The sequence below is a fragment of the Strigops habroptila genome, chromosome 9 (genome assembly GCF_004027225.2).
Source record: "Strigops habroptila isolate Jane chromosome 9, bStrHab1.2.pri, whole genome shotgun sequence".
NCBI classification, from domain to species: Eukaryota; Metazoa; Chordata; class Aves; order Psittaciformes; family Psittacidae; genus Strigops; species Strigops habroptila.
Window position 1 is genome coordinate 21463811 of NC_044285.2, and position 15694 is coordinate 21479504.

Sequence of the window (15694 nt, forward strand, 5' to 3'; positions counted from 1 at the left end):
GGGAGCCACAGCTGCTCATCAACCACCATCCAACGTGCCTTCACTGGGACCTCTCCTTCCACCCCGCTGATTTGGGGTTGGGGTAGGAGCCTTTGGACCCTGAATGGCGTTGGGAAAACCCCTTGGCATCCGGGCAATAAATCACTTGGAGTTGACTGACAAAAGACGGATGCGTTCTGTCATTCCAGCAAAGCAAACGCAGGGCCAACTGCAGCCCCGCGCTCAGCTTGAAACGTGGAAGAAGCGGGTTAGTGGCTGGAGGCTGCCCCTGGCTGTGGGACTCAAAAGTGAGCTACACCCCTCCAGGAGCGGGACAGAGGCAACACTTTAGAAAACACATTGGTCACATTTATTGGTGCGTGTGCTTCTTACAAAAGTGATGGGAAGGAGCCAGTGCCCGGCCTGCCTGCCGGCAGGGTGAAGGGAAGGCCAGGCAGCGGGGCACAGCGGCTCTGCCCCTGCTCACCCGCCCAGGACCACAGGGAACACACAAGGGGGAGTGGGGCAGCCCCAAGCCGCAGGCCCCTCGCTGCACTGGAGAGCCAGGAGCGTGCGTTACTCTTTGGCGATGGCGAATGGCTTCTCCACCTCGATGGTGCCGCAGTCAGCAATGGTGACGTCCTTCAGGGGCTTGTCCCGGCTGTCTGTCTTTGTGCTCTCCACCTTCCTCACCACGTCCTAGGGAAAGCAGAGGCATGAGAACAATGTAGGGCACGGGCAGAGCCTGCTCAGTGCGATCCCCATCCCATAAGGCACCTGCCAGCCATTTCTTCACAGTGCTCTGCCCCCAGCCAGCATCGGCCTGGTCCTGCTCTCCCCCTGGGAATCAGTCACCCCTCTACCACCCATCATCCCTTACCATGCCCTCCAGCACTTTTCCAAACACCACGTGCTTGCCGTCCAGCCACGGTGTCTTCACCGTGGTGATGAAGAACTGGGAACCGTTGGTGTCCTTGCCAGCGTTGGCCATGCTCACCCAGCCAGGCCCGTAGTGCTTCAGCTTAAAGTTCTCGTCAGGGAAGCGGTCCCCATAGATACTTTTTCCTAGGGGATTGGGGGGGAAAAAAAGGCCACGTTGCTCTCATGGACGTATGTCAGGGTAGAGGGGACGATGGCAGCTCTGTCCACAGGCCATGTGGGTGAATGAGAACATCTAGAAGGGGGATTAAGTACCAACACCACAGGGAGCCACGCTCTGAGCTCTGCTTTGTGTATTCAACCTCTGTGCCCACCTGTTCCCACTGTGGTATCACGCTCCCGCTCCACACCGGTGCCCGGGGGCAGCCCGCAGCGGAGTGGGAGCCTCCAGACAGCGGTGGGACCCTCGGGCTGGTGCGGGCCAAATTACCTCCAGTGCCATCACCACGGGTGAAGTCTCCTCCCTGGATCATGAAGTCCTTGATGACGCGGTGGAACTTGCTGCCCTTGAAGCCGAATCCTTTCTGGAGGTGGGGAGGGAGGACAGAAGTGAGGCGCGGGACGGGCCGGAGCCCCCTGCCCCCGGCTCTGCCCCCGGGCACTGCCTGGCCCGGCCCCGCAGCGCGGCCCCACCTCTCCGGTGGCCAACGCCACGAAGTTCTCCACCGTCTTGGGCACGGTCTTGCCGAAGAGCCCGATGACGACGCGTCCCGCGTCCTCCTCCCCGATCCGCAGGTCGAAGAACACCTTGGGGGGGGGATGGATGTCGGTGGGGAGCGAGCCTGGACCAACCCCTCCCAGCCTGACCCACCGAGCGCAGCCACGACTCACCGCGCGCCCCCCCCCATCACCTCAGGCCTTCACCCCGGCTCCCCGTTCCCCAGACCTTGGCCGTGACCTTGGGTCCCTTCTTGCGCTCGTCGGCGCGGGAGGCGGCGGGCAGCAGCAGCAGGAGCGCGGCGCCCAGCGCCGCGGCCGCCACCAGCACCTTCATCCTGCGCCGCTCGCAGCCCAGCCTCCGCGCCGCCTGCATCCGGCCCCGCCCGCCGCGCGCCCCCGCCCCGCCGCGCAGTGGTACGCGCCGCGCCGCGCGCCCCCTCCCGCCCCGCTGCAGCCGCCCGGGCGCGACCAACGGCCGCGGGGAGACGGGGGGGGTGAAGAGGAGGGGCCGCGCGCACCTTCCGGCCGCGCGGGGGCGGTGGCGGCGCGAATCGCCGGGCGGCTGCCACGTTACCGCTCGCGCGGCGGGAGGGACGGCGCTGATTGGCCTGCGCGGGGGGGGGGCGGGGCCGCCGGCGGGCCCTGGAGTCACAGGAGGAGGCGCAGCGCGGGCTGGGCTGGGCTGGGGGGAGCTGGGAGCTCATCCGGTTCCAGCCCCGAGCAGGGACACCCTCCACCAGAGCAGGTTGCTCCAAGCCCCTGTGTCCAACCTGGCCTTGAACACTGCCAGGGATGGGGCAGCCACAGCTTCTCTGTGAAAAGTCTGTGCCAGCGCCTCAGCACCCTCACAGGGAAGAGCTTCTGCCTAAGAGCTCATCTCAGTCTCCCCTCTGGCAGGTTAAAGCCATTCCCCTTGTCCTGTCCCTCCAGGCCCTTGTCCAAAGCCCCTCTCCAGGTTTCCTGGAGCCCCTTTAGGCACTGGAGCTGCTCTAAGGTGTCCCCTTCAGGAGCCTTCTCTTCTCCAGGCTGCCCCAGCCCAGCTCTCTCAGCCTGGCTCCAGAGCAGAGCTGCTCCAGCATCTATTACATTTATGTTGTTATGTCTCTATTACGTTTAAGGGTGGGAAATAGAATGAGAAAACGTGTCCCAACAGAGTCCCAGCATGAAGCAGTTTCTAAGTGGGATCAGGAGCTCCCACCAGTCATGCTGCAGGTGCTCTCCCTGTCTAGGTACAGTGACGTGCTTTTGAAAGATGCTGCGTTTCGTAACAGGTGGCACCTCCTTTAATGCTTTTCTCTGTAGCGAGAATAAATCAGCAGCAGCTCTTTGCACACTGGAAAACCCCGCAATCCTGGCGCCTGATCTATGCGAGCAGCACAGCACTTGTCCCTTCTCCGCGTGATCCCAGAGGCGCAGAGGATGGTGGCACTGGAGGCAGCAGCTTAGGCCCGTGTCATTGCCACATGCTGGCAGCACGGCGTGTGTCGAGGGTTTCAGCTGGTGGTTACCTCAGTGTGAGCATAAGCCCCTCAGGCAGCAGACAGGAGCACACAATGCCCTGACACATGGAGAAGGACCCCTTGATGTCTACAGCAGCAGCTGTAGATGCTACTGCAGAGACAGGAGAACCACGTGACAGCACATTTTGGGGTGTTTCACATCTCTGTGTTCCATGTAATCAATGGTTTAGCCATTCTGCTACCCAGGGTGCTCAAAATGGGAATGTGCAGGCACAGGGGGAAGAGAAATCAGTGCCACCGTGCCTTGGCCGAGCTCTGTGGGGCTGAGTCATCCATGGCTGTAAAGCACAAAGCGTTGAGAAGGCCCCATAAGATCCCACACCATACAGTGTCCCCTCAAAAGAGGGCTCAGAGCTTTGCACAGGAGTGGAGAGCTACCAAGGGCGCGCATCAGAAACAAAGGGAAAGAGAACAGAATCACAGAATCAACCAGGTTGGAAAAGACCTTTAAGCTCATCCAGTCCAACCGTGCCCCAGCACTGCCAAGGCCGCCACTAACCCATGGCACTGAGGGCCTCGTCTACACGGTGTGTGAACACTTGCAGGGACGGTGACTCCAGCCCTGCCCTGGGCAGCCTGTTCCAATGCCTGAGCACCCTTTGGGGAAGGAATTGTTCCTCATCTCCACCTAAACCTCCCCTGGTGCAGCTTGAGGCCGTTTCCTCTTGTCCTGTCACTTGTAACCTGGGAGATCAACATACAAGCGATGGTATCAGGACGAGGTAATAGAATATGTCTGTTCATGGAGAACAATGCAGCAGTGCAATGTTTTATTGAAAAAAAAAAATAATAATCATCTCACTTGATACCTCAGAAGACTGCATCGCAGCGTTGGAGGGCCACACGCGGGGAGCTCCTCCTCGCTCCCATGGGGTCCCCAGTGCTGATGACCTCTGGTGAGGAAAAGAGAGGTGGCCCAGGTAGGCTGAATGCCCTGCTCCTACCACAGCACGGCTGGCTCAGTCTGGCTTGTGTCTCCTGGTCACCTCGAGCTCCCTGGGGCCAGCGGCTTCCTCAAGCACTTGCTGTTAACCCGCTTTAGTTTCCTTTTGTTAATGAAGCCACCCCACATCTTTGCCCTTTTGAAGAGTCCAACGTACGATTCTAGTGCAAGAGGGCTTGGTACAAGTGAGCATTACCAGCATGCCGTGGGGGGACAGTCCTCCCCTACAAACACATCATCGTAGGATTAAAAGAACATCGTATCTCCAGAGAGAAGTGGGAGCGGGTCATTGTGAAACAGCTTTCAAACCGACCCACTTAAAAACAAGGTCAGGAAAGTTTCTAAACAATCAAATACATTCACTTAAAAAAAACCCCGAAACAACAACAAAAAAAAAGAACAACAAAAAAAAAACATTTAAGAACAAAACCTGTTGAGATGGCCCCTTCCCCCCCCCGCCCTCCCTCACCCTGCAAACACTTACATATGCTGCAACTACAAGCTGCTCCTTGACCAGAGGCAGCGAGGAATGACCAAACACGGCAGGAGATGCAGAAGGAATCGAGTTCTGGTGACAGGCACTTAGTGGGGCTTGGGAGGGCAGCAACAGAAGTGTCTCAGGGCCTGGCTCCATCTCCCCGGGGGACGCCTGTGCCCCTTTCCCCCCCTCCCAAGTCACCAAACCATGGTTTCCTACAGCAGAGAGGGCAGCGCCTGTGCCACACACGGGGCTTCTGGAAGCCATTGGCAGCAGAGGAGTTTGGAAAGAGGAGGGTGGAATGTGGCCATGGTCCTGTCCTCCCGCTGGCAGAAGGGGATGAGGGGCGAAGCGCCTGCGGGAGGTGAGTGGTCCCCTTCCTGCCCTGGCCATGGCTTGAGGAAAGCGCTTTGCAGAGTGAGAACGTTCACGTGTCTCCTGGTGGGTGCACGGGCAAAGGGCTCCGTGCCTCTGAGCTGCACTCGTCGGGATAAGGCATGGAGAGAACGCAGTGGGGAATGGCAAAGAGACGCCCTATGGAGATCCTGTCAAGGAGGCTTTTCTGCCCCAGCACCACACCAGTGTCTGCCTGCTTCAGGGATGCAGAAAGAGCAAGCCCAGGATGATCTCCTGCCCGCTAAGCCTGCTTCTGCCTAGCCAGGGGAACCAAACCTCCTGGGAGTGCTGCTCCATGAACTCCAAGATATGCAGATCATCATTAAAACCAGTAAAAGATAGTGAGATCTAGTCTCTCCCTGTCCTCCCTTCATGCTCTCTGGGACTTTGGAGGTGAGCCAGGGCCGAGTTTATGACAAACAAAGTCCCTCAAGTGAGCAGTTGCAGCCTGGTCAGGTGTCACATGTGGAAAGACAAAGTACAAGGAACCTATTCACAACCTTCCCAAGAGCTGCTCGAGTTCTCCCACAGCCCTGACACATCCATGGTAACCCCGGGGCAGCCTCAGCTGCAGCAGGGTGCAAAATAAAACACGTATGCAAAGCACCCTGAGCCCTTTGCTAGCTATTGGTTTGGCTCCAAAGTGGTGCATGAGAACCGTGGCTTCTCCTGTGGGGTGGGATGGCCTGCCACAGGCCCCAGACCCACGCTTGCAGGGAGGACATGAAGGCGATTCCAGTCAAACCTATCTGACCATCTGGAGATGAAATCAGTGTTAAGGCATGAAGTGTCCTCTCCCCTGCTGGGGAAGCTTTGCTCCTGCTAACGTTTTCTCACAGAAGGTATGTGCTCACAACCACCCTACCAGAGGGATCTGAGGAGGCTGCCCGGTTACCCACACTGGGAAACATCTGTGCTTTGGGAAACAGCTGCCTCCCAGTTACCTTAATCCAGCTCTACCTCTTAAGCCAGCACAAACTCCTCCGGCTCAGCAAAACCAACGCTGCTCCCTTCTGCCAACACTGGGCTACAGCTTTGTGTCTCCCAGCCAGTTGCGTGTAGGAAACCATGGTAGGGACATTCACCGGCAGCGAGGAAGGGTGACTGAAAATTCAAGTATGCTTTCCAAGCCCCAAGGCGGGCGTCGGGAACCCCAGACTGGCACGAGGGTCGTGCGGATGTCGTTGACATCCCCACTTGAGGGCTTTCTTTCCACCCCTCCGTCTTCCCCGCTGAATGTCTGTCTACGCCGGCGCCGCGCAGGGATCCACAGATACAATGTGCATCTGTAAATGCTAAACATAATAAAAAGTGCAATGACGTCAGCTTCTTTAAAACAATCCACGTTGCTCTGTTACCGTCAGAGGAGGGAGGTGTCAGGGGAGCCGGAAACAAAAAACCCTAACTGGAACAGTAGATTGCAAATTTCTCACAGCTTGCACATTACAGTGTAACTGTTCCCAAGGAGCCCAAAAGGGAACCTGTCTCTTACTGTTGCAGCAGTCAGGCCCTTCTCCCACTGCATCCTCCTGCCCTCTCGACAGCCTACGGTATTTCTTTGCTGGATTAAGGAGAGAGGAGGATGGAGGAGCAGAGGGCGCAGGGGAGGGAGGGAGGAAAGTGAGCAGGAACTAAGCACAGTCCTCAGGTTTGCGTGAACGATGCCTTCGCCGTAAACAACGGGAAGGAGGGTCAGCCAGCCAGCCCCCCTCCCAGGGCGACCAAGACCTGAGCCAGCCACAGTCCTGGTCCCAAAAGGAGCTTCAGGCTTGGAGTGAACGAGGGAGACCATTCAGCAGATCCACCCCAGAGTGGTTTGTTTTGGAACGTTTTCTTCTCTTTTTGGTTTAAAAAGTCACTTTTTTTTTTTTTTTTTTTTTAAACGTTTTTCTCTCTTCCTCCTCTGCCTCCTCCTCCCCCCTAAAAAGAAGCCCCTTCCAATGAGACAGGCAGGAGCTGCAGGCGAGGTGGTTCCTGCAAGGCCCAGGAGGCACTGGTCACTTGTGACGCTGAGCCGTCTTCTTCCGTTTCCTCTTAAAGAAGCAGCAGCACCTGGGGCACAAAGGACAAGGCAGGTTAACGCGGCACCCTGCAGTGACCCCCCAGCGCATCCCGCAGCAACCCCGCAGCCACCCCGCAGGGACCCGCAGCGCACCCCGCAGCGTACCCTGGCTCCCGCCACATGCAACAGCCCCTCTGCGCGCCCGGCCCGCGGCCCAGGCAGCCCCGCCATCGCCGGCCAGGGCACAGATGCTGGTGGAAGGTTGACACCACCAGCACGGGCTGGTGGACCAGCAAAGGGACGTTAGCTGCACGCTGGGAGCCCAAAGGCTGCAGGTAACAGCGGGGCACAGCTCCGGAGCGTGGGGCTGTCTCCCTCACAGCTCGACTGAGGCAGGAACACAAGGAGCCATGTGGGAAAGCAGTAAAACAAGGATCCAGATGCTCCGCTCCCTCTGTCTGAACCCTGGCGGAAGTGGGCTGGGACCGTGAGCCCTGGCTGCTCTTCCCAGCTACACACAGTTTTCACCACCATTCGCTAAGAAAACAAGTTCCAAAGAGAACTCGCATCAGGGACCAGCTTTCTTTACTGAACCTTTCATGACAACCGAAGCTTCCACCTCGGATAAATCATTCAGTGCTGGTAGCAGAACCCCTGCTTCTTCCCCCATCCGATGCGAGGGAGGTGCACAGCGCCCGAAGTTATGGGAAGCAAGAAGGATGGATAGTGGAGGCTGGGATGGGGAGAAAAACGCCCATCACAGCTGAACCGTGGAGTGGTGGGTTCACTGGTGGGATATGCTGAAAGCAGTCGCCCACGTTTTCTAGTCCTGCTGCTTCCTACAGAATTCCCTGGTGTTTAAGGTATATCTACCTTTCTATCCTCAGCCTGCTGCCAGAATCCTCTGCACAGAGGAAGGGTGATCTGTGTGTTCTGCTCCTGCGCTACAGGTTTTTCTCCTGCCATTACAGCCATGCCCAGGGAAGCCCGGGTGCTGGTGGAAGGGATGCCTGGCTAAGCCACCAGAGCAGATGTGAGTATGCAAAGACCATTTTTCCCTACAAAGCATCTTTTACCAACAGTCAGATCAAAAGCGTTCAAAACCACTGTAACAACTGCTCCGAATTGTTTTCCGTGGGGTCCTTCATGCTCTGAAATGTCAGCATCACACCTCCATCCTCTCAGAGCTGGAGGAACAGATCTGTTCTCATTCCCACCCCAGTAGGTGCTTGCCCCCGGATGCAAGAGCCTTACTACAGGGTGTAAAAGCGATGGGTGACCACCACACCCCTTTGAGCCAAGCCCACCAGCATGGACTGTCTGCTGAGGAGACCAGAACCCCCTAAACCTGGAGAGCTCAAACAGCTCCTGTGAGAGGAGGGCCGCCCTCACCACATGGTCCTCTGACCTGCACAGACTAAGGACCAAGGGAAGTTTAACATCCACAGTTTGTCTTTAGGTTCCTACACAGGCCCAGTTTGGAGGTGAGACAAGGAAAAAGACAAAGCACTTCTCCTTGCAGGAACACGGGCTCAGAGCGGCTTGTGATGACTCCGTCACTACCCACCCAGCCTGACCTTTGCAGCACAGTCTGAAGCACCATCCACCCAAGGCTCTTCATGCACTTTTACCCCCCTCACCCCAGGACTGGTCTTTTATTGTCCTGGGCCATCTGCCGCCCTCTCCAGCTATAAGCTATTGCAGTATTCTCTCCCACAGCAGCCACTTTCCTTCATGACTTGGGCAATGATGAGTAAGGGGGGGGGATGTTATGGGGAGAGGATGGAAAATGCATGAGTTATGGTTTCGCATGCAGCGGGTAAGGGAAGAAGAGGGCTGAGCAGCACTCGTTTCCTCAGGCACTGAACGAAGGGAGCTGACTGACTTCTGGCTGTTTTTCCTTGTGACTGTCTTTTAATGCTCTTACTCAAGAGGTCCAGGGAAGGGTTCAGGAAAGGAAGTCCTGGCAGTTCAGACAGGCAGAGGCAAAACACCAAAATAAAAGAATAAGGCAGGCTGACAATTACAGAACGTGATCTCTCTGCATGCAGACAATGCCCAAGAGAACAGCTCCAGACTACGACATACAGAGAAGCCAGAGATGCCAGAGGTATTGGAGGCAATGCCTATGGAGAGCAGGGCAGAGGCGGTCAGTCTCCCATCCAACAAGGACATTCCTTGCCACACACGGCTTTGTTACCTTGCTCTGTGCTGATTCCCACCCATCAGCCCTCCCTGGGACCTACAAACTCCTCATCTAAGCATCCACTTGGTCCTCAGCTTACTGGGTACGTGGTTTCCCCAAGGGGCAAGGAGGGAGGAAACAGCTCCTTAGGACAACTTGAGACGGGGAAATTAAACTTCAAAATCCTCAGAAAACTGTACCCATGCCTGAGCAGGGCTTGGAGCAAGGCTAATCCCAACCCTTCTGCCCCTTCCTTCCTGGAGAAGCCTGTTCCCCTGCACCCTCAGCTGGCAGCTGCAGGGATACTGTAAAGGAGCCATCTCCCATCCTCCCTCTCCAAGCAGGGGCTCTGTCACCAACAAGGACTCCACGGCCACATTTTCCATCCTCTCTAACAATATGGGCCCCTGCTTCTTCAGAGGAAACTCTCTGAGAAGTGACTGTCCCCTCCCCTCGATACCCAGCTCAGGGTTTTCCCTTCATAACCGTCTGCGTGAGGAATTCCAGCAAGATGCTCGGCAAGCCTGGTCCCGACTCTGCCCAACTCCATTAGACACCATCTGCTCATGGACCTAACAGTTTGGGGGAGATGGTAAGCCAAACAGAAAAGGATTAAAATCCATCTTTTGCATCCATCAGTTCCGAGATCAGCCGAATTGCTCAGCCTAATGCGGCCGCTCAGACATAGCCCACACCCTCCCCAGTATTGCATGTGGCCCTCAGCACGGTCCTAAAATCAAAACAGCTCTGGGTTGGCTTTGACTTTGTGCCTTTTTAGGGTTTGGTCAGTTTGATTTTGCCAACCCCAGTCTAGTCTGGTCCGCTCCCCCTTGCATGTGGACTGGAGAGAGGGACTCACCACAAGTTGAGCATTTTCAGGCAGCTACAGAGAGTGTAGAGAAAAAACACAGAAAGGAAGAAAGAGCAATTAGTTCACAGAGGTGGGATGAAAGCATGTCACTGCAGCCATGCAAACATGCAGTGCAGACTGGCAGACACACACATGCCTGCCCGCCGCGCCCCCCAGCCCTCACACCACCTCTACCCTCGCCACAGTGCCGCTGAGAACTGCCACGCTTCCCAGGGGCTCGAGGCCTCTGACAAACACAGCCCCTGCCTTCCATGAGGGCACTGGCCCCATGAGGTTCTTATCTGGGGTTGGGATGAGAAAGGGGCTCTGGGCCACCAGGAGAGGAATCTGCTCTTGTCCCCCGCAGCTCCAGTGGCACAAGGGCCCTATCATGTGAAACCCATGCTAGGACCAGGAGCTTATCTCCAGCACACCCCAAAGCAGAAGCACTTGCGCAGCTCCTCTGCCTGCCGGGAGTGCCAGGGAAAGACCTTTCTGCTATGACATCTCACCTCAGAACACTCAAACCACCTCCTTCTAGCCTGTTCTGGCCCACTTTACTGCAGAGCAGAATCCAAAACTCCTTTGCCCTCCTCATATAACTGATTTATGATCACAGATGCAAGGGAAGATGAAGCCAGCTCTCCCTGTGGCAAGAGGAACGAAGTGGACTACACCTGGGTGTTACAAGAGACCCCAAACCTGTCCGTGCAAAGCAGCTTACGCTCTGCTCTCCATCACCTCCAAAACCTACTTGGGACCACACAAAGAGACAGACAGTCTGGAGAGAGACAGATGAGTTCCCTGTGTTGCAAGACATGGCTTGAGCCTTTTCATGTGCCTTGACATCTCCCCTGTATGCAGATGTGGGGTCTGGACCCTGGCCTCGCTCAACAAGGTGCTGCAGAAACAGAGGCTGAAGGTGGCCACATCTTAAAAGCTGGCTCTTGCTTGCACTGGGTTGTTGTACTGAGAACTGTTAAGGGTGGCAGTGTGCCCCATCCAAGGAGCAATCCTAAGCCACATGCCTGGGGGGGACCCACTTCAGCCTGACCAAGACAGAGCCTGTGATGCCAAGCTGGTGGTCTCTGCAGGCCACACCATCCATATCTAAGAGGAATACTGCCCAGTCCACAAGTTGCACCTCAAGATCTCCCCCCCCACCCTCCACTGTACTTGATGAGGAGCTTGCACCAAAACCAAGGCTCACTCCTTTGGCTGGGAGGGCAAAGGGCGTCTGCTGCTCAGGCATGTTGCTGCCAGGATCATGCCCAGGCCAGCTACCAGCCAGCAGGATCACACAGCAGTGCTTCCTGAGGGACAGAGAATAGACAGCAGAAGACCTTTGGGATAACCAGCGCTGGCTTCAGACTGATGCATACCTGGGGACCTTTTCCACCAACACACCCTTCTCACACCTGCCAGTTTTCCTCTTCACCCTCCCACAGTCTTTCCTAACACAAGTTCCCACAAATGCTGAGACAAACAACATGGGACAAGCAACACCAGTGTCATCAGTCAAACTGGCAGTTGGGCAACGTCACAGCACCAACCAGTTCAAAGGCAGCCCTGAGCCTATTTATCCCTCACACAGGGAGTCTCAGGATTACACCATGACCTGCTGGGGTCCTGGTCTAGTTCAGAGGCAGCGAGAAGGTCCCATGTGGAGGATCATGCAAAAGGTGACATGATGGTGCCAGATGCAGCATGTGTGCAAAGGAGGCCAAAATGGTCAAAGCAACAACTTTGTACATCAGTTCTCAGTCTTGACCTCAAGCTACAGAGGAGAGGTCAGCTCAGGGGGAGCACGGCTCTTCCACACAAGCAGGACACCTGCTTCTGGTTTCTCTCACTCAGCTTCCGTTGGGCTGGACCAAAAGAATTCACAGAGAGAACTCTGTCCCTGCAAGAGTTACTTCAGGACCATTCTGGATACCTGGCATCCATTTCTTGCAACCAGAAATAAAGTGTGAACTTTCAGACCAACAATCTCTTCACTGAGCTGTGCTCAAGCTACTCCTACACTCTCAGCACGAGAGTACAGCGCGTCCTCCTTTTGGAACAGGGGCTGCTTATTGGGATTCCTGAAATCAGTTCACATTATTTTGATGCTTGTGCTACACTGCTATCTTGCAATACATGCTCTGAGTAAGAGTTACGATCTCCAGCCATGACAAGTGTCAAAAAGAAGCAGCAGCAGCAGCACTGAAGGCACCATGCACAAAAGCAGCAATATGCAAGGAAAAGGGCATGGGACACGAGCATTGAGTACTTCACCATGGGTAAACATCCCCACTCGTTTCCCAGGAGGAGGATTAATGACCACACCAGTGGAAAGCCTGTTTGTAAAGCAAACGTACTTAGCCTCTTCCACCACCTCCACCTCTGCCTGCGCTGTTATTGGCGCGTTGGAGTGTGCCCCTGTCGGGTCGTCCACGTTCAGCTCCCCGTTGGTTGAACTGACCACCTGAAACACAAACCAACACCCCGTTATGACACGTACCCCTTGGACATGATGCATCTCCACCCTCCTGGACAAGGGATGCTGTGGGAATGGGAAAGCTGCGGAATAACTATCATTTGCTCCTGTGTCTTTGCACCCTCTTAGCAGCCTGTCAGAATCCTTGGATGCCTTTGGATCACGTGCCTCGTTTGGAGAGACTAGCCTGGTTCTTCCCAAGCAGATCAGCAGGCAGGGGACTAATTCACACTCCTGTGCTCAGCACAGGTCTGCTTGTCTTTGGGAGGCTAAGCCACTTTGGGAGGGGTAGCCACTAGTGTGAAGATTAATTGACACCCCTATATACACACACAAACTATTACAGAATCATAGAATGGTTTGTGTGGGAAAGGACCTGAAGATCGTCCAGTTCCAACCCCCTGCTATGACACTAGACCATGTTGACCAATGTGTCGATATGGGGGTTGAGGTGCTACCCGGTACTCCTGGTGGCTCTGGATGACCTAACCTCCAGAGATGAAGGGAAGGAAGCCACTGAAGCAGATGTCCCCTCACTATTAAGTGTATCTGCTAGTTCTGAAAGCTTAAATTCCAAGAGCAACTGCTCTTTCTGCAGAACAGGTCCCGTGGCCAGTCTCTGCCAAGAGAGGTCAGGACTCAGCTCATATGGTTTTCAGAGCTCTCCTCGAGTGACCAGCCCTTCACACCCCCCTTCCCAGACGCATCACACTGTGGGCCCAGCCAGGCTCTCCAGCCCCCCACACTTCCCACACAGCTTGATGAAATGCTACCACTTAATTGCGTTATTCCTAGGGATCTTCCCACACTTTCTGCAGCTACTTGTTAAATTCCATTTTACAAAAGGCTTTGATTTTCCTCCTCTTGTTTTTTCTCTACATGCTGCCACTTCATTTTCACATGGCAAATTCAACCCTTGCCTTAACGGAAATGGCCACTCAGAACTACTGACCTCCGAAGGGTGCAGCATGGTCTGGGGCATCTGTTGAGAAACAATTTAAGCATCTGCAGCCCAGCAGCCATGCACAGCAGCAGATTTCCTGTTCTTGGCTGCACATAAGCAGAATTTTAATGCTTAGAGTAGCACATACAGGTCTGTAAACTGCTCAGGTAGGCAACCCTCTCAAAGTCAGGCTTTGTGTAGCTACCCTGGCAGAGCACTGTTCCTGGGGAGGCACAGCTGATGCTGACTTTGCACAAGGAAATTATTTCCCTTACATAAAAAAATATGAATAAACCCACCTATTCTGTACTTAGTGCTCAATTCACAGAATCACAGAATGGTTTGGGTTGGAAAAGACCTTAAAGCTCATCCAGTTCCAACCCCCTGCCACGGGCAGGGACACCTTCCACTCGAGCAGGTTGCTCCAAGCCCCTGTGTCCAACCTGGCCTTGAACACTTCTCCAGTTTACTGTCTGCTCACATCTGAGATCAGAGCTACACATGCATTAGTTCCTCTTTATCTTTCTGTTTCTCTGCTACTCAGTAAAATGTCTTTAAATGAAAAGGGAATGTGGCTAATCAAGCCAAGAAATCATTGAATCCAACCAAGTATCAGGAGTAAGTAAAAATTGCAACTCAATCTACATTTCACTCAGGGGCATCCTGCACTACCCACCTCCTCAGCTCTGTCCCACTCTAGGCACTAATTCCCATTTCACCAGAGCAAATTTTCAGTGTTGTGTCTGACACTAGAGCCTGCTCTCCAAGCAAACCTCTGCCAAAGAGTTCACCTCGCCAGCAGTATCAGACAGTTCCTGTTTGCTCGAATGACCCTTGCATCTTCCCCTAGCACGTCCAGTGTCTTACTCTGGCAGTAGTGCAAGAAACTCCCTTGGTACGCCTGAGTGACAATCAGAGGCAGGCATGGTTTCATAAACAGAGCAGTCTTAGCCCTAGTGCCAATCTTTAATGCTGTCTGGCACTGTCGTGCATCCTCTGCTCATCCACCTTCCCCAGCAGCCATCCAGAGCTCCAACTTGCAGCAACCATTACTTTACACCTCTGCCGGTCTGCCACTGGATCCAAAACTAACATGCGAACGTGCTGGGGAGCAAGAGAACAGGGTCACCACACTTGCGAGTGCAGCGGCAGTGCAGCCTGACTCCCCTCCAGTCCCAGTGCATTTCTGCAGCCTGACACCCCTACATTGCCATGAAGCATCAGGAATTCAACTAGAACATCACCTATCAAGCCTGAAATGGAACAGCTCAACTATTTACCTAACATTAAAGGGATTTATATGCAACAAACCCCATTTCAGCTGCTTCTTACTACCTCAGAGCATCCCCAAGATGGGGATAGAGGCGTGCCATATAGAATCACATCACAGAATCACAAAATGGCTTGGATTGGAGAAGGGTGTTGGTTGATGAGAAACTTAACCTGAGCCGGCAGCGTACGCTCAAAGCCCAGCAAGCCAACCGTCTCCCGGGCTGCACCAAAAGAAGCGTGACCAGCAGGTCAAAGGAGGGGATCCTGCCCCTCTACTCTGCTCTAGTGAGACCTCACTTGGAGTACTGAGTACAGTTCTGGTGTCCTCAACATAAAAAGGACATGGAGCTGTTGGAGCGAGTCCAGAGGAGGCCACGAGGATGACCAGGGGCTGGAGCACCTCCCATATAGACAGGCTGAGAAAGTTGGGGCTGTTCAGCCTGGAGAAGAGAAGCTGTGTGGAGACCTCAGAGCAGCTTCCAGTGTCTGAAGGGGGCCTACAAGGATGCTGGGGAGGGACTCTTCATTAGGGACTGTAGTGATAACACAAAGGGTAATGGCTTCAAACTGAAATGGGAAGTTTAGGTTAGATATAAGGAAAAAGTTCTTTACAGTGAGGGTGGTGAAGCACTGGAATGGGTTGCCCAAGGAAGTTGTGAGTGCTCCATCCCTGGGAGTGTTCAAGGCCAGGCTGGATGGAGTCATGGGTGACACGGTTTAGTGCGAGGTGTCCCTGCCCATGGCAGGGGATTGGAACTAGGTGATCTTAAGGTCCTTTCCAACCCTAACTATTATATGATTCTATGAGTCTGTGATCATCCAGCTCCAACCCCCTGCCACGGGCAGGGACATCTTCCACTAGAGCAGGTTGCTCCAAGCCCCTGTGTCCAACCTGGCCTTGAACACTGCCAGGGATGGAGCATTTACCACTTCTTTGGGCAATCTGTTCCAGTGCCTCACCACCCTCACAGTAAAGAACTTCTTCCTTATATCTAACCTGAACTTCTCCTGTTCCAAGTTTGAACCCATCACCCCTTGTCCTATCACT

At 54.7% G+C, this 15694-nt stretch overlaps 3 protein-coding genes across 9 annotated transcripts in view; 1 reads left to right on the forward strand and 2 right to left on the reverse strand.

Moving 5' to 3' along the window:
- The window catches only part of SNX22 (sorting nexin 22), a 3754-nt gene extending 3590 nt beyond the window's left edge, over positions 1 to 164 (forward strand). For all 3 annotated transcript variants that reach the window (XM_030498348.1, XM_030498346.1, XM_030498347.1), the window contains one exon: positions 1 to 164. This exon is cut by the window's left edge and continues 216 nt beyond it. The gene's annotated coding sequence lies outside the window, so the exon portion shown is untranslated.
- Positions 165 to 326: 162 nt separating this feature from the next.
- On the reverse strand, positions 327 to 2125 carry PPIB (peptidylprolyl isomerase B). Its single transcript, XM_030498345.1, has 5 exons — positions 1805 to 2125; positions 1552 to 1665; positions 1349 to 1442; positions 860 to 1044; positions 327 to 678 (listed from the first exon to the last, which is right to left on the reverse strand). Exons 1-5 carry the CDS (start codon positions 1949 to 1951, stop codon positions 556 to 558), a joined length of 663 nt encoding a protein of 220 aa, XP_030354205.1. The 5' UTR covers positions 1952 to 2125; the 3' UTR covers positions 327 to 555.
- A 1726-nt stretch (positions 2126 to 3851) lies between these two features.
- The window catches only part of CSNK1G1 (casein kinase 1 gamma 1), a 107941-nt gene continuing 96098 nt past the window's right edge, over positions 3852 to 15694 (reverse strand). For 3 of the 5 annotated variants that reach the window (XR_003993302.1, XM_030498353.1, XM_030498352.1), the window contains 2 exons: positions 12313 to 12419; positions 3852 to 6967 (listed from right to left, as the gene is read on the reverse strand). Coding sequence is in view for 4 of the 5 variants with exons in the window: in XM_030498353.1 (XP_030354213.1) it covers positions 6913 to 6967; positions 12313 to 12419 (162 nt within the window). In the remaining variant the exon portion in view is untranslated. Of the gene's footprint in view, positions 6968 to 9961; positions 9986 to 12312; positions 12420 to 15694 lie in introns of all 5 variants that reach the window. The other 2 variants (XM_030498350.1, XM_030498349.1) reach the window with 1 other exon arrangement.